Source organism: Trachemys scripta, chromosome 3 (genome assembly GCF_013100865.1).
Source record: "Trachemys scripta elegans isolate TJP31775 chromosome 3, CAS_Tse_1.0, whole genome shotgun sequence".
In the NCBI taxonomy this organism is placed as follows: domain Eukaryota; kingdom Metazoa; phylum Chordata; order Testudines; family Emydidae; genus Trachemys; species Trachemys scripta.
The window spans coordinates 97,305,071-97,331,939 of record NC_048300.1 but is presented as its reverse complement, the minus strand read 5'-3'; the positions used below and the strand labels follow the sequence as shown (position 1 = coordinate 97,331,939).

Genomic DNA, 26,869 nt, shown 5'->3' with positions numbered 1-26,869 from the left:
ATTGTTACAGGGATGGGATTAGGTCTAGACTACTAATTTTGATCATGATGTAACCATATCTCTTGAGTCTGTCAAGTAGCAAGATACAAAGGATTAATGCTCATCTCAAAGAATGCAGAAATTTAGTTTCTTCATGTACTTCAAAATAAAATGTGCCAATGAATAAAACTTGTCTATTGAATTGGAAGAGTAGAACATTGATGACTTTGATGATCCTGCAAATTGTACTTTTGATACCATCATAGTCACTGAAACAGTAGTAGTTTAAGTGTCCGTTCCATGACTTCTACCAGTGACTCAGAATCAACTTCAGTCAGAAAGAAGAACAGGAGTACTTGTGGCACCTTAGAGACTAACAAATTTATTCTTTGAGGCACTAGCCCATTGGTGATTATGCCAAAACAATTGGAGTGGCCTTTTTTGGTGGAGTAGGAGGGTTTTTTAGGTTGGGGAAAATGACAAGTCTGTGGTAAATTAAAATACTCCAGAAAACATAAGTTCTCAGCATGCATTATTTTACCAATCCATAATAAACAGTACTGTTTATTATGCTGAACAGAAAAGTGTAACCTCATTAATCTGTGGCCTTCAATTGAATCAAAAATAAAAATCATAAACATGTATAAAATAAATGTTAATCTGAGATCGGCACCCTATTAGGCCTCATGACCCTTGCTGTGACTCGGATCAAATATTGTAAGATGCGGGAATCAGCTAATCATGATGCTACTTCTGAGTTCTGAAAATGTGACATAGTCAGCTGAGCTTGCATAGGAGGATATGCTCTTCTTGACTGAAGCAAAAGTGTTCCAAAGACTCCAGTTATAACTAAAAATGCCATTAGCAATCCTCCAAGGATCAAGGTTTCAACTGGTGGAAGTTTTCCTTTATCTGGGGGGAAAAAAAACAGGATTTACAAAGGAATTACCTGTCATCAAATCCATCTGACGATATTGTTACTTGGGACAGAAGGTGTTTTTACAGTCTTAACGGTATAAGAATTCATTAGGATCCAATTCTGAACAAAGTTTACATAGCTCTATCGAATGCATAAGCTCCAGAAGGCAGCAAAAGTGAGGGGCACCAGATTCACTTATTTTGGGGACCATTAGTTTGATGTGCATTGTCAGAAAGAAGGAAATCACACCTGAAACTCTGGTTCAAGCAGCTTGTTGGGGGTGAAGCGTGAATTCATGTAAATGATCTCCCTATCTTCTACATTGCATATCGTCAACCTTCACTGTCCCGTCTACTTGCAGGTAGCATATGGAAGCAGCAAGGGAGGCATAGGGTGTGTTTAGTGGAGGTGAGGAAAGGAACAGGTTTCTGGTCTTGTTTTTAAATAAAACAAGAAAAAGTCTGCCCTGCAAGATGTGGATGTCCTCCTCCTCCTCCTCCATTTACTGATTGCTATAGTGGGGAGGTGATTATCTTGATCCCAGCAGGTCATTTGTACTACTGTTTCAGACCTGTCAGCTACTTGAACTCTTCAGACCACTAGGCCCTTTCTGAATTTTTCTCTGTCAATTGGGAAAGAATTTATCTCTTTGCTGAGAGGTTGGGGAGACGATTAAAATGGTAGAATCCTCTGATATAATCCCATGTGTGGCAACTGTGCTGGGCAGAGTGTTAGGGCTGGATTCTCCTTTCAGTTACACAACTTCTACAATGGTGTAACTATGGTAACTGTAGTGACTTTGATGGAGTTACTCCTGATTTACAACAGTGTCAGTGACAGAAGAATCAGGCCCTCCAACTCCACCACTCTGAGGAGCTGGATGGATGACCGAATTGGACATCACTGTTTCCAGGGGACTTCTCCAGCTCAGGACAAAGATTAGCTTCTAAGGGTATGTCTACACAGAAAAAAAAAAAAAAAACAGACAAAATCATGGCACTGTCAGAGCCCAGGTGTAGACTTGGGCTCATGCTACAGCACGAAAAATAGCCATTCTGACTCGGGCTCTGACACGGGAAGGAGGGTGAGTTTCAGAGCCTGAGCTCCAGTCCGAGCTGGAACATCTACATGGCTATATTTAACACCATAGTGCAAACCCCACAAACCAAAGCCTGTAGACCGGGGCTCTGAGACTTGCTGCTGCAAATTCTGTAGACTCAGAATTCTGCTGTGTAGACATGCCCTCAAGCTACAGAACAGTCAGATCCCTACAGTGGGCTGACCGCAATCCTGCTCCTGTGGTGGGGGCTGACCGCCACTGGTGGTTAACCTGGCCCTGTTGTTTCTACTCCAACCCCAAGCTCCTGGTCTGACGGTGGCGGCGGCTGCTTCTGCTTCAGTGGCCCCAGCCACTACTCCAGCCCCCACCATTGCTTCTGAGTGGGGGCTGAGAGCTGCTCCAGCCTCGCCACTGTAGCAGGCTAAAGCCAAATAAGTCACGGAGGTCCTCTGAAATCACGGAAGTAAGGTAAAGTATAGATTGACATAAAACATAGATTTACTTCATCACATAAATAAGAAAACTCATATTTATGGTTTCCATCGCAGCTCCCACATAATAAGGCATAATCATATATGGGTGATTGACTTCTCTGTGAGTTTAAGGTTTCCAGACCCATCCAGGGACTGGCACATAATAAAAATTAATATGCATTGGGCAAGGAAGCTAAGTTGTCTGTGATATACATGAGTTTGAATGTCCTGGATTTTGTGTGTTTAAAAAAATTTCTCCTGTTAATGGAATATTTATGACATTTTTAAAATTTAAAATATACCAAAATGGATCACACCAGGCTACATAAAACATTATTTTTTGAAACACAGCTTTATGAATCACTTACTTATCTTAGTTTCTCCATCATCTGCCAGCTTTCGCTTGATGGGACCAAAAGAGACTGTGTGAGTAGGAAATGGTGTGGTTTCTCTTTTATTCCTCGTTATTCTTCCATAATTACTACAGTTCTGATAAAAAAGAAATTGCAAACAGTAAGTATCCGAGCCTATATGCATACATGCTCCTCAAAGGGAGATAAAGAAATTCACACTTAAAACTGCTTGCCTGATAAACACAGGCCTCTGATTAGATGAAGGAGCAACAGAATAGAGCAATGCTGTGAATAGAGCAATGTTTGAGATGAGCAGAGTCATCTTGCTCCAAGAGAGGGCAGTGATAACCATACACACACATATCATATACTCAGTACTTAAGACAGAGGTTGTCCTGAAGTCCAAAGCTGGAGTATCTGCTATTCAGAAAAGTCATAGTGGAACACAAACCCTTATCATGTAGGTCACTGGCTCAAATTCGGGTCAGGTCAGTAGTGACCTGATCTTGCAGACACATACATGTGCTTCTCTTTGCTGAACAGTAGTGTCATTAAGCAAAGTGGGGTTACCTGGGAGCAAAGCTAAATTGTTACCATCTGGTTGCTGTTCAGTGACCTGTTAGAAATGAATTTGGTAGGTTCCATTTTAGTGGACAAGAGTCCATATTACAAGAAAAAAAATCCCTCACCTGCACAATGGTACTAACTGGCACCTTTTATGCCTTTCTCAGCAAAAAGACAAAGGATTGATTAGACTTGGAGATGGAACTGCCCTCTCATCCCCCACAATTTAGTGTTAGGAAAGCATGGGAAAGTTTGCCAGTTGCTGATCATTCTGTACTTATTCTGTGGATAAATTTGGGTGCATTTTCCTCTGCTGCCAAACTTTTACAAGCACCAAAATCATTTAGAAAAACAAAAGGCTCTCTTAAATCTATGTGTTCAAGACAAGCTATCATCTAAGAATGAATTTGCAATGATCTGCTCATATGTATGTGTATATGTATATGTGTGTGTGTATTTATATGAACAAATCATTACAAATAGATATATTCAGTAACAACAATAGAGAGAGGAAGTAATAGAATTCAAACCAGGACATTTGATCACAAACTACAGGGTTCTTGCCTGATACCTTAATGCATAATTTCTAGCTGTACTTATATTTCAGGTCTGGTACCAGGTCCTCTAACAAAGTACTGGATACAGAAGTAAATTGAAATGTAGTTTCTAGACTGCAGAACACTAAGTATTGGGGTAATAGCTAAAAGTTTGGGGGGGTTGCGACAAGCCCTTGAACCCACTTAGGCTTCTATTCACTTTGCAGACTTATGTTCTTATTTCTTTCTCTCAAATATTAACGGGTATGGCTAAAGGAAAAGGTTCCTATTAGCTCATCCAGTGCAAAGAAATGCTATTCTTTAGCAGAGCCTAATCCCATGGAGGGCAATTTTATATACACACCAAGAAAGCACAGCTGTGGTTTAACTTTTGGTGCATTGCAGATGCAAAGGATAGTTGCTGTTATAGTAAGAATGGGTAGCACCCTGTTGGCACTGCAGTAAGAAGTGGATAAATCAGGGGTACTTCTGCCAGCTTTATAAAAGACACAGGGCTCTCAGTACAAAACACTGACAAACTCCAGAAGTGAGTAATACTTCTGGGAAGGAGACGTGGCCGGGGTAGCAATAGCACAATGATGCACATATTTAAAAATATTGTTTTGGAAGGTCCTGCACATCCAGAAGGGACAATTTTCAGATACTAATACATTTGGCCGTTCTCATTTTATACCCCAAAATAAACAATGAGCTTGAGCCAGCCAAAATGATCCTTCATGGCTGCTGTACTGGTCCTTTAGTCTCTGCAATCATGGAAGATAATCTCTAGTCTGAGGAAGAAATGTCCCCTTTCCTGTAGTCACAGGTCAAATCAGTCATCCTGTACTTTCCCCTTTCCAAGGTCAAAATTAGAGGCTTCTCCCAGCCCAAGTACTATATTGGCATTCTAGTTCTTGGGGATGATGTTGGGGAATTCCACTTAGCAATGAGGGGGAATCTCTCACATTCTTGTGGGAGACAGGGTTCTTCCCCAGCGCTCAGTAATCTGGAGGGCGGGGATGGGAGGAGGGCTTAAAAGGTTTATATATCTGAATAGCTGTACAGTTTGGGAGACAAAAATTTTAAAAACAAGGATCAGGATTCAAGAAACCCTCTGCATCCATAACAAAACAAAGATCAGGAGACAGAAATTCTACCCTTTCACTCCCTTGCAACACACTGGGGACTGGACATCCAGGTCAGCTGCAGAGACAAAAATAAAACTCTGTTCATTGGTTGGGCTCTGAGCCCATCAATCCCTCCACTCACAGCTGTGCAGGGAAGTTACTAGGGCTGTAGTTATCCACGTGGTGCTGTGGGAGTTTTGTGAATGTCCTGAGTAGTGGGAGTTGTACAGACTTATAGAAAGAGGGCTGGTTCATTTACAGAAGTCCGCTGCCTCCTGGGTAGATCTGCAATGTGCAGCCACAAAGCCTTTACTTAAAGGCTTCTATTGCAAGCTGACCTTTCTACTGAGGAACTGGGATCCACATCCTCCCAACTTTTGGGGTCCCAGCTAGGGTGACCAGATGTCCCAATTTTATAGGGACAGTCCTGATATTTGGAGCTTTGTCTTATATAGGCTCCTATTACCCCCCACCCCCTGTCCTGATTTTTCACAGTTGCTGTCTGGTCACCCTAGTCCCAGCCCACATAGGCATTTTCATCTCCGTCAGGCTTTAAAAGGTCCCAATCCATATATTGGCCTACCAGCACGCACAATTTCATCCTGTTCCAAAACCTGAAAAAAAATGGTTAGCAGTAAAGGACTGCAAAAATCTACCCTACACCAGAGGCCAAATTCAGGCTTGGTGTAAAGGGATTCAACCGCAATGGAGGTTGAACTATGCTATTTCCCTATGGAATTGCACTTTGTTTTACTGGGTCTGAATTTGGTCCCAGATATTTAAGGCCTGATTCTCTTCTCACTTACATCAGCTTTACTTGTAGTAAGGCTATTGACTGCAATAGATTTACTCCAATTTACACCAGTATACGTGAAAAGAGATTACAGGTTGAAAGAGGTGTTTTTTTTGTTTTTTTTTTTTAAAGGGAAGTGTACATTATTTTCTGGGCATCTTATAAAAATCAGTCTACATAACTAGGTGCATAGCAACAAATGACACATGTATCAAGAAAATACCCTAAATTGTCTATGGCAGATTTTACTTATGCTGAGCTACTGTCTTGTGTGACTTTCAGACAAAGCATCTGGTTTTATTTGAGTCAATTTCCAAAATGTCATACTGACTTCTTCCTTGATTTCTTTTCTTGCTTAATATGTCTTCCTGGTAGCTTTTCAGATGTAATTCTTGAGGAAACAAAGCCTTGTTATCATTATGCAGCTGCTGTTAATGCCTAAACATCTACCATCAAAAATCATTCACGCTGATATTGCATTCTGTGCCATAATGTCGGACAAGTACTGAGCAAACTGTACTGTATCTTCCTTTCTGATGTCAAAAAGGTTTCGCTCCTGTTCTGTGTTGCGAACAAAGATATAATCAATCTCCTTGCTAATATATAAAATTCAACTGCATGGGACAGTTTTAAGGAACAGTGTGGTTCTGAGGTGGAATATTATATTGCTCCCCTTTGAAAACTTATCTTCTGTGTCACCAGCCCATAAATTGTCAGCTGAATGCTGGTAAATGTCACTTAGTTATAGCTCCTCTAGGATCAACTAATATTTCATGCTTTTTCCTACCACATTATATTATCTGATGAAAGGATGCAAACTCTGCTATGTGTTTTGCTACCATACTGACATGTCTGAATTAAGCTGCAAGCTTCCAGCAGCAGGGCCCTCATCTTCCATATGTGTTTGTACAATATTGGTTACATTGATGGTGCTCTAAAAATAATATTATAAATCAGTCCAAACTATGTGACCTTGCTCAGGCAAAACACTCTTTGGTGTCAATGGGAATTTTGCCTCTGGAAGGTCTGAACAAGGACCACAGGACAACAGTAATTAATATAGCACTTCACATTTGCAAATTGCTATACAAACATTAATTTCTCATGACAATGCTGAGAGTTGGGCAAGTGTGATGGTGTGCAGGGACACGACGTTGTCCTTAGGGAGCAAGGAGGTAAGCTCAGCTCCCCCTCCCTTGGCACAGGGGGGGGAAGGACTTGGGAGATTGGAGGGCGGGGGAGTGATGCCAGTGGGAAAGGAGTCCACAACCAGAGTTGGAGAACTTGGCTGAAACTCTGGTGGAGGGAGTTTTCTGTTACTCTTTTTTACTTGGTTAACTTGATTTGATTTCTGGTTATAAACATTATCCTTAAATAAAAACTACGTTGACTGCTCCTGGGTTTGCTGTTTAATCATTCTACCAATTTACACTAAGGATTACTATTCTAAGTTTGCAGGTGGGGAAGCAGAGGGCTGGGTGTCTTGCTCAAGGCCACACATCAAGTAAGTGATAGAGATTAGAATTTAGGAGCTCCTGATTTCCAGACCTGTACTCAGTCTACTAGACCACATAGTTTCTCCAGTTTGGCCCACTAATAATAATAATAATAACCCCACCCCAATCCTCATATACACATGGATATATAAAAAACTTACTGGCTTGCAAACAGCTGCTGTACTGTGACAAATCTGAACTGTGCAGTGTAGGAAAATGTCATTGTAAGAGATGCCAACAAACTTGAACATCTGGATCCTAAACATTGCTTCTGCACCTCCACCATTCATTATTACTGACAGTGTTTCATCTTTGACAACTTGGGGGCAGCTATGTAGGATAAAAGATATAAAATAATTAGATCTCAAAGGTCAAAAATCTTTGGCATTCATCTGTGTTATATCAGACGCTAAAGGAGATTTAGCCAAACAGCAGTGTCAGTCTGATGGCTGGTCTTGTTTGTGAATCCCTCACATTACTCAAGGTTAGAGCTGGTCAGAAAAATGGTAGCAATATTTGATGACTAAAAATGTCTTTGCCACCAAAATAAAAAAAATTACAGAAAAAATTGTTTTGATACACATTTTTGAATTTTTTTTGTTACAAAATTTTTAAAAAAATGTAGAAAAAGCTTCAGATCTCTGGGTTTTCTACGCTCCCCTTCTCTCATCTCTAAAACTATTTTTCCCTACTTTCCCCTCCACTTTTCCAGTGGGAAAAAAGTAAGAAAATGTGAGTAAAAAACCCATTCTTCCACTTTTTACTCTCCTCCCCCTTTTCAAGTGCATAAAAGAGGGAAACACATAAAAGTAAGAGAAAAAGAAAAAATCTAAATGATTTTTTAAAAATTCAAAATGAATTGAAACATTTAATTGCATTTAAAAAGTTTTAATTGAAAAAATGCCTCAAGCCTAATCAAAATTGTTGCAGGTAGTTGGCTTCAATATAAACACCTTCACAATGTGAATGTATCAGTCTCAGAGGGTAGGAGAATAAGGCACCTAAACTACAACCTTAATGATGCACAGTAGTGCCATTTTGAATTGAAATATTTTGGGTTTTGGCCAAAATATTTTGTTTTTTCAGGTATTAAAGTTTTTCAATGCAACATTGAAATTACCCAAGGATAGCCAAAACTTTTATTAAATATTTTGTTTAGTTGAAAACCCAGTTTTCCATTGAAAAACAGTTTTGATAGGCAATATTCAACTAGCACTAATGTGGGATTCTTTTTATTTGCCTTCTGGTTTCTGAGACATTAGGGTACACTTGAGTCATGTTTTAAAGCCTTTTTCTGCAACCATGAGGGCTAGAAACTTTCTCTTTTTTTAATGATAGCTGAGATTTTAACTTTGTCCCTTCATTTCAGGAACTGCAGTTTTAAGAAAAATACCAAATAGAGCAAGACTAACAATAAAACTGCAAAAGTTGGCAACACTGAGATTCCTGAAATGCAAACTATGAACTTTGAAATTTGAGTATTCACACCAGAACCTTGTTACTAAGAGTTGCTCTCATCCAGTCTAGGAACAGAACTAATAACATGTGATCTACATGTCTTTTCAAAGTCTTGTCAAAACTAAACAACACAATTTTAATTTCAAATATCAAATAATTGCATGAATGGCTTGCAAGCCAATCTGCAGATCAAGAATTATTTGTAGAAATATAGAAAATCCTGTATCCTATGCAGCAGACAGACCTAAATTGTGTGTGAAGGAGCCCAGAGTTGTGTTGTACTATCCTCCAACCTCGTTCCCCTCCAAGGCCTCTCCAACCACCACAGTGTTCCTTGATAGTGTTTCAGATAGAGAGAGAGTCATTTTATTTTACACTTCCTCCACGTATTTAATTTTCAGTGTGCTGTAGATTTTTGTATTGAAAATAAGTAAGTGCATTATATATATAGTTGTCAGGTTGTGTTAGGAGATAGTTGGGGCTTTCACCATTTCAGGAAGGCGTGGTTTTGTACCTAGGAGGCAGTTGAAACTTTTGGTAATGGGGAAAGGATATATCTCCTCTGTTCCTTCCCCATCTGAGAAGAGGCAAAAATACTTTAATGTGTGAGGAGAGGAGGGTTTGAATTCGTTATTCCCCATCCCAACAACTCATGACAGCAAATAGTTACCCCACTGCACCTTATCCCAGCATCTGCCATTCCACCCAACAATGGAAAATAAACACATTATCTTGCTATTTCTGCTAAAATTATCATCAGTAAAAAAGCTACGGTATTTAAACTGTTCTGAATCTTCACTGTCACCACCCCACAGAGATGAATTACAGAAGTTTATGCTACTTACGTTACAAGCTGTGTGCAGACTCAAGGCAGATCTCACATTATTGGTTTACATTACCTCACACTTGAAAAGGTTTTCCTTCCCAACTGTATGGTATAGTGTGACATTTTGGGGCCCACCCAGACTGGTAAGATTGTGTTTTGTTTTTGTTTTTAAACGAAATCTTAGATTCTGGAATATAATTGCATGGGAATTTAAAATTATGTAACAATTTACATGTCTGCATAATCACATTATACACTGGGTCCAGCTAATGTATTTTTAGAATGATGCATCTACTATGTATGCTGGGATACAAACCTATCTTCTATAAAGGAATATTGAACAGCATGAGAAGGATCCTTCGTTGGTGTAGACCAGCAGTTTTCAAGTTGGATTATTAAATGACCTGGGACCTGCCAGAGGACAGAAAAAAATGAATCTGATAAGAATGTAGATTTCGATCGTCAACATATAATATTCTCACCATCTCTTAGGTGCTTGTGACAAGTCCAAAATATGTTAAGGATGAAACCAATAGTTAGATCAAATTGGTTACACTATGTCATGATTCAAACTCTCCAACAGATGGTTGTGTTGTTGAGACCCCCTTGCATCCACTTGAAGCATTTCCACATCGACTTTCAAACTTCACTGAACTATGAGGGCGGCCAAGGAAATTATGTGTGTGTGTGTGGGGGGGGGGGGAAAGGTGAGTAGAAGAAAAGTGGGAGACATAAAAGGACACACTGGAATGTCTTAATCCATCCCCGCAGGTTCTCCAGTTTAACAGGCCTTCTCAGGTCCACCAGAATGAGAACTCCCCTCCTAAATGAAGTTCTCCAGAAGGAGCTATCTCCAGAGTGAAACTTGTCACTCCTCCTTGAGACATCCCAAGCTGCAAGCATCCCCATCTCCATGATCCCCTGCCTGTAATAAGGGCTGGGACATGGTGGGAGGGGACAAGGTGAGGGGGAGCTTTGCAGCTGAACAATGCTACCAGCTCCAATCCTTTCTTCTGGCAGATTATTTCTCTGGTGAACTTGTGCCCATGATTCACTGTTGAAGAAGGTCTGATAGACCCTTGGTCAAACTGGGCCTCTGTATGCTTCACAGCCACAAAAGGGTGGGGATAGATTATGGGGGCATTATACATAAAGGGGGGGGATGTAGTTGTAAGCAGGGAGCATGGATGGTGAGGGGTATGGATGGGGGCGGATATGGCAAGGGGCTCAGAGGTTGTTGAAGGAGCTGAGGAGCTAAGTTGAGTGGAAGAGCTCTTTGTTGACTCTCACCCCCGTCTCTTCTGCCCGCTGGTTCCTAGCGCTGCTGAAGAGACCAGTTCCCTGGCCCCAGCGGGCAGCCTTGCTCCCTAGTTCCATAGGCCTCTGTCCAACCACACTGTCCAAATCTATCCCAGCCAGAATTTTTTTTTCTTGCTACCCCTTTATTTTATTATCTGTTTTAAAAGATCAAAATAAATTATCATAAAAATGCCTAATGACTGAAATGTTTCCTTTTCTGTTTTGCGTACCTTCTCTCCCATGTTTTGTTAAATATCAGAAGGTCTCTGTTATACTCACTGTGAAGACCAATGGTTGTATAGATGCTTGCCTTCACTTTCTAGGCCCGGGGTCGGCAACGTTCGGCACGCGGCTCGCCAGGGTAAGCACCCTAGCGGGCCGGGCCAGTTTATTTACCTGCTGACACGGCAGGTTCGGCCGATCGCGGCCCCCACTGGCTGCGGTTCGCCGTCCCGGGCCAATGGGGGCGGTGAGAAGCGACGCAGGTGAGGGATGTGCTGGCCGCGTGCCGAATGTTGCCGACCCCTGTTCTAGGCACTGTACCTTCACCTGAAAGGATTTAATCAAGAAATCAAGTGTATTAGGTACCATATTGACTTTGACAAAGATGTTATCCTCTAGGGTTAGAAAGGGAACGGTAGTCCACATATCCTCAAAATTTGGGTCCTTGTACAGCATCATTGAGACAGAAAAATTCCCATCTTCTGTGTTCAGTGTAATGGTTCTGTAAACAACAGTTCAGATCAATCAAGCAATTAAAGTGGCATACACATTATCATGAGTGTATACAAAAATAAAGCTAAAACATTTTTAACTGCCATGGTTGAAGTGTTTAATAAAGCCTGCACTACAGAGAAGCAGCAAGGCGCCTGGTGATCAGGCGTAACCAGTTAGATTACCTACACTCAATGGCTTGACTCACCATGGGGCAGACCCTGTCCCACACCCTTTGGCTGCTTAACATCATGACAGTAGTGCTGGTTGGAAAATCTTTGACAGAGCCATTTTCCATCAGAGAATGCATTTGACAATGTTGCAACATTCCATTTTGAGATTTTCAGAATGAAACATTTCAATTTTCCATTTGGAAATGACTTTTCATTTCATTTTGTATTGTATTATAATGGCAAATAAAAATAATGGCAAAATGAAAACCAAATGAAATGATTTTTTTTCAGAATTTTCTTTCACTGAGAATTTTGAAGAATTTATGGATTTCCTTCCTAATTAGAATGAAGACACAAAATCCTTCACAAAATGGAATTTGCTTTCTGCCATACAGCTCTACTTTCCAGTGATGCAAAACAGCTATAAAGCCAATGGATCTAACCCACTAAGGATTTCCCCAGATGGGCTGAGCTGCTATACTGGTTCCTATGCCACTATCCTTCTCCTCAGTGCAAGGGGTGTATCTGGAGGAAAGCGGGTAACCCCAATTATCTCTGACTGCCACAATGATTCTTTGGGGCCACTGATAGCCAGGCGTAAGTTTGAGCAGCCTCTGATCTTCTTCAGTTTATGACAGAATCTGGTCCATCCCATGGTTGTCTCCGGGATCGGGTTAGCATAGAGGTGATTTAAAGCTACCTTTGCATCCCCACTCCAATGGTCTTGCCCTGATAGGGTGACCAGATGTTCCAATTTTATAGGGACAGTCCCGATATTTGGGTCTTTTTCTTATATAGGCACCTATTACCCCCCACCCCTGCCCCAATTTTTAACACTATCTGGTCACTCTAGGCCCTGAAAACAGGTTAGTCAGATTTGGGGATCTGGGCCCATTAGCTAAGACTCAAATCATGGCTATCATAGTATGAGCCAAACCAATATGAGTTGTGAAAGTGTGTCTGAGCTAGAAATAATTCTTAGTGTCTCTTCCAGGGATTCCTCTATTTTTTCACGCTAGTGTTTCTGGATTTTTCCCTTTTGCCTTCAGAGATCCTCTTGTTTCAGGAAACAGAATCAGTTATTTCAAAATAACCAAAAACAGGCTGAAAGAGAACATTAGTAAAAAAAGTATTCTTTTGTACTGATGCTGCTGCTGTCTTTCAGAAGACACACAAAACTGAGGCCCTAAGTGTCGAGCCTCTAATGCAGCAAAACACTCATTACAAGCTCAAGTCCGACTGAAGTCAATGGGACTTGAACACAAGTTAAAAATTTGCTATATGTTTAAGTGCTTTGCTGAACTGGGGTCCTATCATGGTCATTTTTCACAAGAATAGGCTGTTAGCCCCAGTGTCCTGTCCAGTTTCCATCTCTAGTATTTAGGGGTGAAGTGATTAATCTAGGCCCAGATCCACTTACACGCTGGGGTTACCCTGACAACTGGGAGTGTGTTTATGCATGCCAGCTGACTCAGTCATGCCTCCCATCTGTTGCTGGTACTTCCCCTATCTTGGCTGACATTGTGCCTTGTGGCCCCAGAATTCATTTCTTCTTCTCTGAGTTCTGGGCTGGGAGCAGATGGGTGACCAGCAGCAATCAGCTGTGCACCTTGATGTCAGTAGCATACTGAAGCAATGATTCAAGAGCTCCTCCATCGGTGAGGCCTAGATCGCCAAAATCCCAATTAATTTAGTAATGATTTGTATTACTGTAGTACCCAGAGGCTCCATTGTATAGACGTAAAGAAAGACAGCCCCAGCTCTGAAGAGCTTACTGTGTGAAACAGACAAGACAAAGGAAGTATTATTAGTCCCATATTTTAGTTTAACAGATGGGCAACTGAGGCACCGAGAGATTAAGTGATTTGCCTTATATCACCCAGGAAGTCCATTACAGAGCCTGGGACTGGGCAGAAATCTCTGAGCCCCAGTCCAATCTCCTAGCCAAAAGAGCGTCCTTCCTCTCAGTAAATGTGCCCCAGCCAATATTACTATATATTATGCAGCCTACAAAAGATTGGCTCTGGTTCTTCTGGATGAAACAAGCTATGTGAAACTAGACAAATGAGAAGTGTGTACACCTTCTGGCTTAATTTGCCTTTGTTCTCAATGGAACTTTATGCAGGGCAATTTAATAGTACAAGCTAGAAAACAAAAACAAAAGGAGTTACCTGATGTCAACACTGATTTTATTCTCTCCCTTAGGCTGTTGTACCATGTAATTAACAGGGTATCGGCAAGCAAATGTGATATTGATAAAGGTCCTTGTAATTATATCAGAGAAGTTGCTTTGTATAGTGTTGATGAAAACAATGTGTGCACCATCAGAAGCCTGAAAGATAATACAAAATATAGAGAGTTGTTGCTATTTCTGTATAAAAAGCCTAATTTGCATAATATGCATGTATTGGGATGCATGTATCACTGTACATTCTGGAACTCCATTAAAAGTAATTATTATTATTAGTTAATTAAGTTTATGGCACCGTACAAACAGATACCACTCGATAGCTCCTGCCCAGAAGACCTTCCAATCTAAAGGTATGGTCCTGCCTCTGCATTCAGATATGGTAGTAGGTGTGTGGTAATGGATATGCAGGACTTGGAGACATGATTGTCATCATACAAGGAGACCCCGTAATAGACTTGTAAAAGACAAATGTGCAGATGGAGTCATGGCAAGCTGTGTATAGATATATGATAAAGAATGTTCATGGAGGTGGAGCGCTAGGCGTGTGTGAAGATATTGTAATGCCTGGAAGCAAACCAAGATTGTAAGCATGGGAGTGCATGTGCTCCCAGAGGCAAATTAATGAGCATGGAGGTTCCCATGCATTTTCCTAATACAATTCTGTTGATGTCTAAGGGGTTGCATGGGATTTGATTCATGGCAGAATTTGGCATTTTATTATTGCTGGGGCTTTCCAACCTAAACTGCATATGTACAGCAAATCTTTGCAATTGCCTGTAATAAGACCTGCTCAGATGCACCTCTGGCAATATGAGCTTTTTGATCAGTGACAGTTAATGTCTGACAGGGAAGTTATATTTTAACACATTAAGCGTTAGTAATATTTTTACTAGTGAGCCCACATTAGTAATATTCATAATTCAGACAACATGTATGATTGGTGTTAGTGCTACAATGTTCTAGGAACTCTTTGTGGCAGCATCAGTCTTGCTGAATGTCTGAGAGAATAACAAGAAACTACGACTGAGTAGCAGCAATGGAACATACAGAGAAAATACCAAATTCTTTGATTCAGAGTTAAACATTTGAGTTATTCTGCAGTTGTAATCTACCACAGCTGTAGCACACAGAGAAACAAACATGCTATTCAAAGAAAGTAATACAACTACTTCGCAACAACAGCATCTTGTGCATATTACCATTCTAGTCCCACAGTCTGTGAAATTGGTTTTAATGCTGAATACGTAGAAGCTTCCTGTCTCAGTGCCATGGCATTCTGGGTCATTGAGGTGTAAATCAGAGATCTGGAATGAAATCATCATTTTTTGTACAGTTTATCACACTTTTAGCACCAGTTTATTTCCTCACCACCTAATCCATACAACATTCTGGGTTTTAAGACATAATGTTTCACCATCAAATAGTAAAACAAAGGGGAGACTTAATCTTAACTACTCAGAGTAAATAAACAAAAACAACCCTCCCTCCCCTCCCCACAACCAGATGACCAGACTCTCTAGAAAAAAGAGCCTGATTCTGTTCTCACACCAACGTAGGTGAGATCAACATCAGGGTCTAAAATACTATGGGCCAAATTATGGCTCTGAGGACCCGTGGAGCACACGACTTTCAGCATGTTACAGTGTGACTGTGTAATGCTTTCAGGGTGCTGGGGGGAGAGAGACCTGAGCAGCAGCAGTTATTCTATCTGTCCTAAAGGTGGGGCAAGTGATCCCTCAGCATTGCTCTGCCGGCCTAGGGTCCCGATCCACCGTTGTTCTGACAACACAGGGCCATGACCACAATCTCTCTGGGGTGTACAGCACTGCAGGAAGTCAGGCAGTAGCATTGTGGCTGTTTCCCACAATATTGTACTGGAGAGCTGTGGGGGATCCGTTTCTTATGTTTTCTCCTCTCTAATTTTCCACCCCTGTCCAGGGCAGGCATAACAAAACCCTGCGAGTTTGATTTAGATGACTCCAATATAAACTTTGCTCCTTTTTTGTTATTGCTTGTGCTGCCAACACTGCTTTCTAATGTAATGCCAGCATGCTTGACTTTTCATGGCAATTTGTGTTGTCAGCTGAAGGCAGGCGGGTAAGTCTCACAGGTCTCAGAGCAGCTCCAGGAAAACGGTGGCAAAGAATACAGCAAGACATTACCATACATATCTTCTTTTCACACCTCCCCCATCCCAGTCACCAAGTAGACCAATCCATCAACAAGCAATAAAAAGCAACAAATGTGAACAGAGTTCTCGTAATAACTCAGCAAATTATGCAGTAAACTGAAAATATCTTAACTGCCATCAAATTTCCCCTCTAGTGTAGCTGAAAAATGCAAGCATTCTGCCTGAATAATGATGAAAGGGACTCTTTAAAATGGTAACCTGAATCTTAAGCAAATGTCTCTCTCATGCGATACAGGACATAATGTTAAGTACGTGATGGTTTATGTAAAAGCTTAAGGGAACAGCTACATGACATATCCCTGTGCATAAACTGCATGCAAAGCAGAACTTCACTCTGTTAAAAATATTGATAGACACACAATAGGGCCAAGTGTTCATTTCAAGCTCTCGTTTCTGAGTGTTTGTGACATTTGATCGTAGGGCATGCCCCCACCAAAGTACACAGTGAATCAGCAATAAAACCCCTGGATTGCAAACAGTTGAAACTCCGGGAAAGACATATGCTCTCTTGATAGAGGGAACAGCCAGAAACTCCTGCCAATCCCTCCTGACATTTCAGGAATCACAATTTGAAAAGAGAAATAATTGCTCTTTCTGGCAAGAGCCATACAGACAAACTTTCCACTTTTGTCTTCACTAGAGATGGGCTGTCTATACCTGCTGAGGATCTGGCCTATTATGCTTTATTAAGGCCCCTTAACTAAGTCAAATAAAATGTATTTAAAGGGGCTTAATACTTGAATGCAATTTCACAAATTTTGGTCTAATCTGCACTGTCCCTTCCATGCAGGTGCCTACCTGGACCATAGTGTCCACCCATGGGATATTACAACTTAATATCTGATTGAGTCAAGGGGGAAAAGTACTAGGAGGAATCAAGGAGAAAAAGGCTCATTGTTTCCTCTTGGTCACTGCTAGATTATATAGCTTATAGGGTCACATATGGTGCATGGGTGGATTGTGTTGACCTCAACAGTAGCCATGATGATAGAATTTGGACCATCATTTGTTGTCTATCCAAATTCAGGAGCTTGCAAAATATCATGAGGATATGAACTACAGGTATGAATAATAGTCACTGAGATCAGAGGAAACCATATTGGATACCGGAAAAAACAATTACCATATGTGAACACAGTATTTTTTTTAAAAAGCATCTGAGCTGTTTAACACATGAGAGTACTTACTAGGGTTGGAGGGTTCTTTGTTAGAAAGAATTTACTTGGAATCTCCACCTCAATCAGGTCTTTGGTACAGATGATGGTTTCATTGATTTCTGTATAAACATGAAAGTTGCTGCATGTTAAAGGGCGAGGACTTTCACCATTAAATTAGATCAAACAAATTATCTACCTTGGTTTTTCTATATCACAGCAATGGGCATGAAACAAGTACCTTGGACATGAATGGCATGTTGCACAGATCTGAGTACCAAGTTGTATGCATTTAGTACTCTGAGTGCCAAAAATTAATTCTTCAATGAAATTTTTTTTATATCAGTTACTTTCTAATAGCTACATCCTCATTTTACTGTTGCCCCCACCTGCATTTAAAGTACAATAAGAAATGTCTTTGCCTCTGTAAGGAATGTTATTTCTTCCTTTTCCTGTAGCTAAACGCTCCTAGCTGCCTTGCTGAGCTCTGCAAGTGGACAAGACTCCAGCTTATTTGTCCAGTTGGCATTCGTTGAAGTGGGATTTTTCCTCCAAAACTGTGGAGTATGTTGACACTGAAGCTTCATCTGGGTTGAGGATTTGTCAGCTACCTCAGTGAAAATGGCTACGTTCCTAGTCTAAACTAGTGGCTTGTGTTGGTGACAGTTAAATAACTAGAAAAGGATCCTAGAGAGAAAGGAGGAGCCATTTGTTAGGGTGCTGGCATGAAGCCTGAGTGATTTCTCTGGCCCACCACAAACTTCCTGTGTGATCCTTGGCAAGTCACAGTCTGTCTGTGGCTCAGTTCCCAATCTGTAAAATGGGGACAATAGCACTTCCCTACCTCACAAGGGCATTTTAAGGCTAAGTATTTAAAGATTGTGAGGCACTCAGATACTGTGGTGATCGGGTCCGTATTAATATCACAGATAGTTATGGCCTCAGAGCAGGTTCATTGAAAGGCTTTTAAACCTGAGCAACTGAGCCTAGGCCAATTTATGGTTTCAATGCACAGTCAAATGAAACCTGGCAATTGCATCTGAGTTTTGTTTTAAGATTTTGGGTTCATTTACACCACTAATTGCATATGAATTGCTGTACAATGCATGATGCAGGGTAAAACTTTTATAGAGGCCAGGTGTAATCCTTATGAAAGATCTTATGATTTAGATATGTGGCTCTTATGTTTGCTTTCTAGTCTTGGAGATTAACTATTTCCCAAAGTGCTTTTCTTTAGACATATGTAGATATCATGGACAGGTACCATCTATTTCTCCACAGTGAATTGCTTAATGTAGTATGGTGGATGGAACATGAAGCTTGAAGGCATTTTATGTAAGTGAAGTAAAGCTATGTAGCCTGACTCAAGAGGAGTCTGCATCCAATATGTATTTAACAAAAAGCCTACTGCTTAAAGCTGAGTAATAGATTCCGTGGTTGAAACTTCTTCAATGACAATACATACAAAGAACAAAAAAATGCTATAATAAAAATCAGGGAACAAGCACAGCTGAGCAAAAATCAGAATTCCATCCCATCGGAAATTCTGATATTTTGACATCCTGACCAAAAAATCAAAATATTAAGGGGGGCAGGGGAGGGATAGCTCAGTGGTTTGAGTATTGGCCTGCTAAACCCAGGGTTGTGAGTTCAAGCCTTGAGGGGGCCACTTGGGGATCTGGGGCAAAATCAGTACTTGATCCTGCTAGTGAAGGCAGGGGGCTGGACTCAATGACCTTTCAAGGTCCCTTCCAGTTCTAGGATATCTCCATTTATTATTATTATTATTTTTTGAAGAACAGAAAGTTCTGAAAAATTTCCATTCAGAAATGTCAAAACAAAATATTGACATTCCTTAATCAAAACATTTTGTTTTGAATAAGTATGACATTAAACTGCCTAAGGTGCCATGGTGGCTCCCAGGGGTTGTAGTTCAGGCACTTCATACCCTCATTCTTTTCTATGGACTGGGCTCCTGGCTGGACTATATCTCCCATGATGCATTGTAGACCTGTGACTTCCATGATGCACCACACAGTTCAGTCATACAAGAGACTGTGGTACATAATGAGAGAGGTAGTCTGGCCAAAGAACCTGGCCCACAGGAGAGAATGGGAGCATGAAGAACCTGACCTACAACTCCCATGAGGCATGGTGTCAACTTAGGCAAATACAATTTAATGTCAAACTGACTTGAAACAAATGTTTTGATTAAATTTAACAAACTGAAATAATTCAATTAAGGTTGAAACTTCCCAAAATGAAATTTTATTTCCATTTTTCCAACAGAAAAATGAAAGATTTCAGCAAAATTGAAATTTTCCCTTATAAAGTTTTGATTTTGCAGAAAGTAAATTTTCCATTGAAAATGATTTTGACAGGAAATTCCTGACCAGCTCTAGGAACAATACTATGGTTGCAACTCAGTTATCAGTTTACATAGTTATGCCCAGGGACTTCAGGAAACACAGCATGATGTGTGTGGTTTTGCATGCCATATGGTACAAGGCATAGACAAGTTGAACATCTATTAGTTTTATTTTTAAGACAAAATTCTCCTCTTTGTGCCACACTATGATTCTCTTATCCAACGTGCAGATTTCTTTTGTATACTCTGCATTGCTCTAGGTACAGAATCAGTATAAAATATGCTTTAGAGAGCCATACTTTGAATTGGATAGGAACATTTTGCTTTTAGTGTTAGTGTAATAGACATTCCTTTTGGAAAAATAATCTGCCATTTGTAGAGACACTTATATAGTATACATTTTGTTGTGCATTCATGCCAGTCTTTGTATTATACTGGAGAATCTTTAGAATGCAAAGTATTAATACAACAGATAGTAATGTCCCAGTGAGTCAAAGCTTACTTTGGAACCTTTAATCCATGGTTTCTGGTTGTTGTAAATTGTCATGTCTCTATCAAAACCTCTCATGTTAAGACTTAATTTAGCAATTCCCTCATTCACAGATCACTGGACCAATAAGCCACAAAGGTCATGTCAGAGTTCTTAAGGATCATTTAAATAATAAACCAACACAACTTCTTTCCCTCTGGTACTAAAAGGGATACAACAAATCTTTTATACATGATGACAAAAGACCTGCCGCACTACAACATTTCTATTATTTTTGCTTTTTCTTTAATAGAACCTTTTTTTTTTTAATTATACAGTAAATTTTCTGTGGGCTTGAGAAATTTTCATCTTGGATTAATTTTTAGGGACAAAAGTCCTCCTTTTCCTCTCTCTCTCTCCCTCTCTCTCTCTCACACACACACACACACACACTTCCTAATATATTAAATAATACATTACAATAATAATAATGGACCAAATCCTGAAGTTCTTACTCAGGAAAAATTCCTGTTGACTTAAATGGGAGTTTGCCCAGGAACTAGGCACTGAGCCGAGGTGTTTGTTCATGCTGTTTAATGCGAGACCAGTGATCAATAAAAGTTACCATCATCTATGATTTGACCAGGGATAAGAACCTTGATTTATGTATAACAGACATGTTAAGATGAGTCTGCAAAGCTAATGTTGTTCCAGCTGGTTCTGAATAGGTACTTGGCTCAGATCCAAGAGAGAAATGAGGAGGAAGAGTGGCATTGGGTTTTGCTACTGACTCCAAATTTGGAGTTGGGTGCTTATGCACTAATCTCAGGATGGAATTTATATTGTAAATAATCCATAAAAGTGTTTTCTGAGTTTCATCATTGTGGTGATGCTGGAGGTACTAAAACTGATACTCCTTGGTGACATCAGTGTCCACCTTTGATAGTGATTCTTCTGGGTTGAGTTCATGGCTACCATGGCCACAGAGTTCTCACAGGTTGTTGATGTCTTCACCCATATAGTTGGCCACACTCTGGATCCAGTGTTTGGAATGCAGATTGGAGAGGTAACAATGACAAGCTTATCGTAGACTGATAAGGTTTGAGGTTGGGGCAGTCTTAGCTCATTAGAGTGAGACATATTTTGATGGACTGCCCAAGGAGTTAGCCAGAACCAGAACCGTTTCAGAAGGCTCTGAGGAAGTGTACTCTTACCTAATGGCTTCTTGGCACTGCTGGTAGGGTAGCTATTATGAATATCTTTGTCCATGATTATTGATACAGTGGCTCTTAAACACTCTTCCCTCTCACAACTCACTGCAGTCCAGGTGACGCAAGAAGGAAGACAGCTAAAGTGCTAGCGGTAGAAGTCCTGATCTGAGTTTAACTGATTGTGACATAAAAAAGATTATGAAGTCTTACACCCTCGCTCTGTGGGAATCAGTGAAAGGTTTCTTTGCCGCTTTTAGTGCATATTTGAAGTCATAACCAGCAAGTGATAGAGAGCTTGATTAATCCAGAAGGCCTCTGCGTGGTTCCAGAATTTACTTTTTTCTCGCAATGACGAATATTTAAGTTACTTTGTGAGTAAAAATCAGAATGGAGCTTGCTGTGTCCATGCGGTCAGAGGAGTTAGGGAACACACACTCAGTCAGTTTCTACCAGTGTTACTTGCTAGGATTTTGGAGATGGATGGAGGACTTTAGGCCACTATCTGTGAACTAGATGCATGTCCCACCTGGCTGGCTAAGGCCAGCAGAAGAGATAGTGACTCAGTTTGGTGGACACTATCAACCAACAATCTTGTTGGCTATAGACTGGCATTAATTCTCCCGTCTTTAGGAAAGATTATTGAGGTGGTGGTTGCAGAGCAGGTATGGAAATATTTGATGTCTTTATATTCCCTTGCTCCTGCTCAATCTGTATTTAGACTTGGGTATGGGACAGAAACTGCGGTATTAGCACTTGTTGATGATTGGCTGCTCCTGGCTGTGGATGAAGACAATGAGCCTGACCAGAGTTGGTGTAAGTCAGTGCCACCAGCTGAAGGTCTGACCCAACAATGCCCTAGTTAGATTTGCCAGTTGCCTTTGATGCGGTTGATCACACGGTGTTGCTTACAAAGATGCAGTCCTTAGTGGGAGTGGATGCCTTGAACTCCTCCTGTGGAAGTATGCAGAGGATGATTATGGGCAATTATTCATCCATCTCAGTGGCTCTCTCATGTGGGGCACTATAGCCATAATTCCCAACATTTGCCATGCCAGGACACTCCCCCATCCCCTTTCTATTTAGCAATATGGGAAGGACAGGGCAAGTCATGATCCTCAGGATGAAAACTCCTCTGCTAGAGAAGGAATCTACTCTCTCACTCCTCCTTCAGTGTATGTATGAAGCCGCTAGGCAGGTTAGTATGGAAATACTGCTTATGGTGTCTATATCATGCAGATGATCTCCCGCTGTGTATCCTCATTATGGTCAGTCCTGCTGGTGAAGTGGAACAGTTGACCTAATGCTACTGGAGACTGTGGCTTGGATGAGGACTAGCTGCCTCAGGCTGTTTCAGGTAAGACAGAGATAACTTTGCTAGGGCTAGAGCAAGCAATAGAAAAAAAATAGAATTTTCACTATCATCCTCCTTCACTGAAGTTTTGTGTACTTGTGAATCAGATGTACAACATAGACTCAAGGCTGCTGCTGGATACCCAGGTAGCAGTCACGTCAGTAAGCACACACTCTCATTTGCACTAGATATGGTGAGGAAAACATTGTATTTAGGATGTGGCCCTTGCAATTGTCTGTCCCAGCCTTTCTTACCTGTCTGTTTGAAAGGATACAGGGAGGATTATTTGCTAAGCTTGTAGAGGTGCTATAAAGACACTCTCAGCTCTCATTTAGAATGCTTGCAGTTGAGTCACTCCTCTTGTACAAACTACCAATTCATGTCAGCTGCAGCTAGTTTATTCCACCTCAGTACAAACATTTCATTCTGTCTGCCAGTTAAGACTGGCACAATAAGCTACAAATATTTTTTCCATATTGCAGACAGCGAGTCCTTCAAGTTTTATGAGCAGTTCTTGCTTCAGTTGAAGCTGCTCATGAGCAACCTTTTGTGCTAATTGTCTTCCAAAATGTCACCGTGGTTATTGGTTTTTAATTTACATTCTGGAATGACTCATTAGCTGTGGGTACTTTCCACAGGCAGCTGATATTTATGAGGGGTCTAATTTCTGTATATAGTTGCTACCAGAGAGCATATCTAATTTAGAATAGCTCCTATTTCCAACAAGCTGAAGCAGGCGGGGGGAGAGGATAAGGAGATCCGAGAAGCAGTTTTCCTTTCCTCCCCTCTTTCCAATAAACCATCTCCTTTAGTCTCCATTTCTTAGCATCTCAGTTAGTGTTCCTTTTGGACTGAGGCCTAAGACTGCTTGCAGGAACCAAGGTATCAAACCATATATGTCCATGGTTTAGCAAAATGGAAGGCTGGGATTTTCAAAGGAGCCCATGGGCGTTAGGTGCCCAATACCCATTGAAATCTCAGCTAAAGTTAAGGGGGAATTAGAAAATAAATGTGAAAACAGAATTATCAAAACTTGACTCCTGCTTCATTAAAGGATCAAAGAAGATGGTGTGTGTCACTCTGGCTGTGATCTATGATTTCACAGGGGAACACTGGGAGAAGGGATGTCCTGAGCCCACACCAATCATCTTGTAAAAGAAACTTGTGCATGTTCTAATACTTCGCACTTTTGTAGCAGCTTCTGAGGACCTGAAACAGGGGCGGCTCAAGCTTTTTTGCCGCCCCAAGCACGGCAGGTAGGCTGCCTTTGGTGGCATGCCTGCGGGAGGTCCCTGGTCCCGTGGATTCGGTGGCATGCCTGTGGGAGGTCCGCCAGTCCCATGGCTTTGGCGTACTCATTGCCGAATTGCCGCTGAATTCGCGGGACCGGCAGACCTCCCACAGGCGTACCGCCGAAGGCTCCCTCACTGCTTATGCTTGGAGCGCTGGTGCCTGGAGCCACCGCTGACCTGAAAGTACTCTGAGCTAAGTCTCAAAATGCCTGTTACTGAGCTGGGCACCTCCAGTTCGCCCCCTCATGTCCTACGGTCAGGCTACAAACAGCCTGCCTAAGTTTCTGCTCTTGGACTGTTCAACACTTTTATCCATTCCTGTTCCTTCTTTATTAAATTAACAGACATTCAAAATAAAATTTTCCAGGCTATCCAAAAATAAACAAAGGTTTCTCTTCCTCCTCCCAGGCCTTCCCTGCTTCAGCAGACTACTCCCAGCCCCTACCTGGCTGGAGTTTCAGTCCTAACTTCCAGGACTCTTCGCTAGAGCCTGCTCATGCCTAGCAGTGTAATTCCTGAGCATTCCCCCCTTCTTTGCAGCCTCTTTCTTTTTCAATTCCTATTGTTCGAAAATAGAGTCATGGTTTGCTGCAAACCAAGGGAATAGCATTTTCGGGGGGCATTCCATGGGCCTTTGCTTCACTGGGATAGTTTTTCCAGGCAACCTCGTACTATTTTAAAATTGCTGTCCTCCAGCATGGACCCAGCAATTCTTCACACCACTACGGTGATAAGTGCAAGTAGGCACAGGCTGCTTGGACTGTATTACAGCCCTCAGAGCCAGATGAATTCTGCACTGGACTTTACCCCTCACACCACTGAGCAGATGATAAAGGAGCAGGACAATGTTCTAGAGCAGCTGCTCCTAGGGCAGCAGGAGGACACTCTGTGGTGGGGGTGACAGCAAGATGAGGAGAGAGGACAGGATGATATGGAGCTGTTGGAACAAGATTCTGATGGGTGTTCCTGGATCACCTACACAGCATTCAGCATCATTGCTGGGCCTGGAAAACCAGTGTGGATTAGTGGGAGAGGATCATTCTGCAGACCTGGGATGACCTGCAGAGGTGAGAGAACTTCAGGATGGAGATGGGTACTTTTATTGAGATCTGTGCAGAACTGACCTTGGAGTTTCAGCAACAACGTACAACACGTGGGGCCCCATACCCATGGAGAAACAGGTCACCATTGCCATCTGGAAGCTGGCCACCGCAGAATGTTACCAAGCTGTAGCTGACAATTCAGGCTGGGGAGATCAACTGTTGGGGCCATTCTGATGCAGGCTGCTATGCATTGATTAGATGCTGTCTAACCAGGTCATGAAGCTGGGTAATGCTCAGATTATTGATGGCTTTTGCATGCATGCGGGGCCCAAACTGTACTGAGCCAATTGATGTAACCCATGTGCCTATCATTTGCCACCCCTATCCCCTGCCACCCCACTAGGATGCTGAATTTACCTACAGAAAGGGATAGTTCTCCATGGTGCTCCAAGGACTAATTGACCACTGTGAGAGGTTTACAGACAAATGCAGTGAGATCAAGGAGGGCTCATAATGCGAGAATCTTTCTGAACTCAGTTCTATTAGAGATATGGAGAAAGGACTGTTTGCCCCTCTGGAGCACAGTGGTTGATCAGGTTATTCTGGGAGACCCGGCTTATGAAGCCACACACAGGCTGCTTGGACAGATGGAAGGAACATTTTAACTTTCGGCTGAGTAGCTGCAGAATGGCAGTGGAGTATATATTGAGCTGTTTGAAAGGCAGATGGTGCAGATTTTGGAATAGTTTGGAAGCAGCAACAAAAATGTTCCAACCTTATAATTGTATGTTGTACTTTTCACTATACTTGTGAGAGGAGGAGGAAAGCTTTACTGATGGGTTGGAGGCTGAGGTGCCGAGACTTGCTTGGAGATTCAAGCAGCCAGCAAGGCGTCCCACAGAGAACACAAACATATGTGTGAATGCAATCAGGAATGCCAACTGTTTGTATTTTGAGTCTGATGCCCAAACATGTTAGACCATGGATGGGAAGAGGTGTTTGTTGGGATGCACACATTGCAAGCACTGGGTTATTGCGTGTAGGTGGTTGGAGTTTTATCTTTCCTATCTGCTTTTGTAAAACATTTCAGCTTGATTTAAACAATTGTCTGTGTTAAATGCAATGACGACTCTCAATGGATGTACTGTGAACAGTTTTATTGTGAAACAACAATAAAAAACAATGAGCAACTTTTAATAAAGGCAATGGAAAAATAATACACTTGTGTTTGGCAATACATTTAACAAACTGATCTTCTTAAGTAACCAACTATATACAAACCATTAATTACTCCCACAGTGCGAACACAATTCAAAGTGCAACAGTCACAATATTCCAAGTATAACCAAATGGGGGATGAGGAGGGAGAGAGGGAAAGGGAGTTAAAGGCCAGGATAGCCCTTGCCTCCAGCTCCTCTTGTCCACATGGGTTCTGGGGTTGAGCACCACAGTTCAAAATCCTTAGGCAGGTTGCAGGATTCAAAAGGGCTGGTCTCCCAGATGCAGATGTTCTCGGTGGCCAGAGGGTGAATCTGGGAACACTGCTGCTGGAATGCAGATGTTAGGAGTTGCTGCTGATCCCAGTAGCCACCATTCTTCAAGGGCTGAAGGAGATGGCTGGAACCCAAATTATGGGACTGCGGGGCCCGCTGGCCTAGCTGAATCATGTTTTGCCAGAGGGCATTCTGACTCGGGATAGCATCTGTGAACTGCCTCAGCATCTCTTGTCTTTTTCCACGCTCACTTGAGACAGCTGCATTTTTTTCTCCCTCTGGATCCTCATGTACAGCCTCCACCTCTCAGCCAGCCTGGTTTTCCTCTATGACTCT

General features: G+C 41.6%; 1 protein-coding gene across 2 annotated transcripts in view; it reads right to left on the bottom strand.

Moving 5' to 3' along the window:
* Positions 1–516: 516 nt before the first annotated feature.
* LOC117874865 (alpha-tectorin-like) overlaps positions 517–26,869 on the bottom strand; it is a 35,750-nt gene continuing 9,397 nt past the window's right edge. Inside the window, exons 3-10 of one of the 2 annotated variants that reach the window (XM_034765483.1) lie at positions 17,340–17,428; positions 15,161–15,265; positions 13,942–14,102; positions 11,472–11,607; positions 9,901–9,995; positions 7,462–7,630; positions 2,800–2,920; positions 517–891 (exon numbers count right to left, since the gene is read on the bottom strand). In XM_034765483.1, the coding sequence (XP_034621374.1) occupies positions 719–891; positions 2,800–2,920; positions 7,462–7,630; positions 9,901–9,995; positions 11,472–11,607; positions 13,942–14,102; positions 15,161–15,265; positions 17,340–17,428 (1,049 nt within the window). In that variant the 3' untranslated portion in view covers positions 517–718. The remainder of the gene's footprint in view (positions 892–2,799; positions 2,921–7,461; positions 7,631–9,900; positions 9,996–11,471; positions 11,608–13,941; positions 14,103–15,160; positions 15,266–17,339; positions 17,429–26,869) is intronic. The other variant, XM_034765484.1, reaches the window with a different exon arrangement.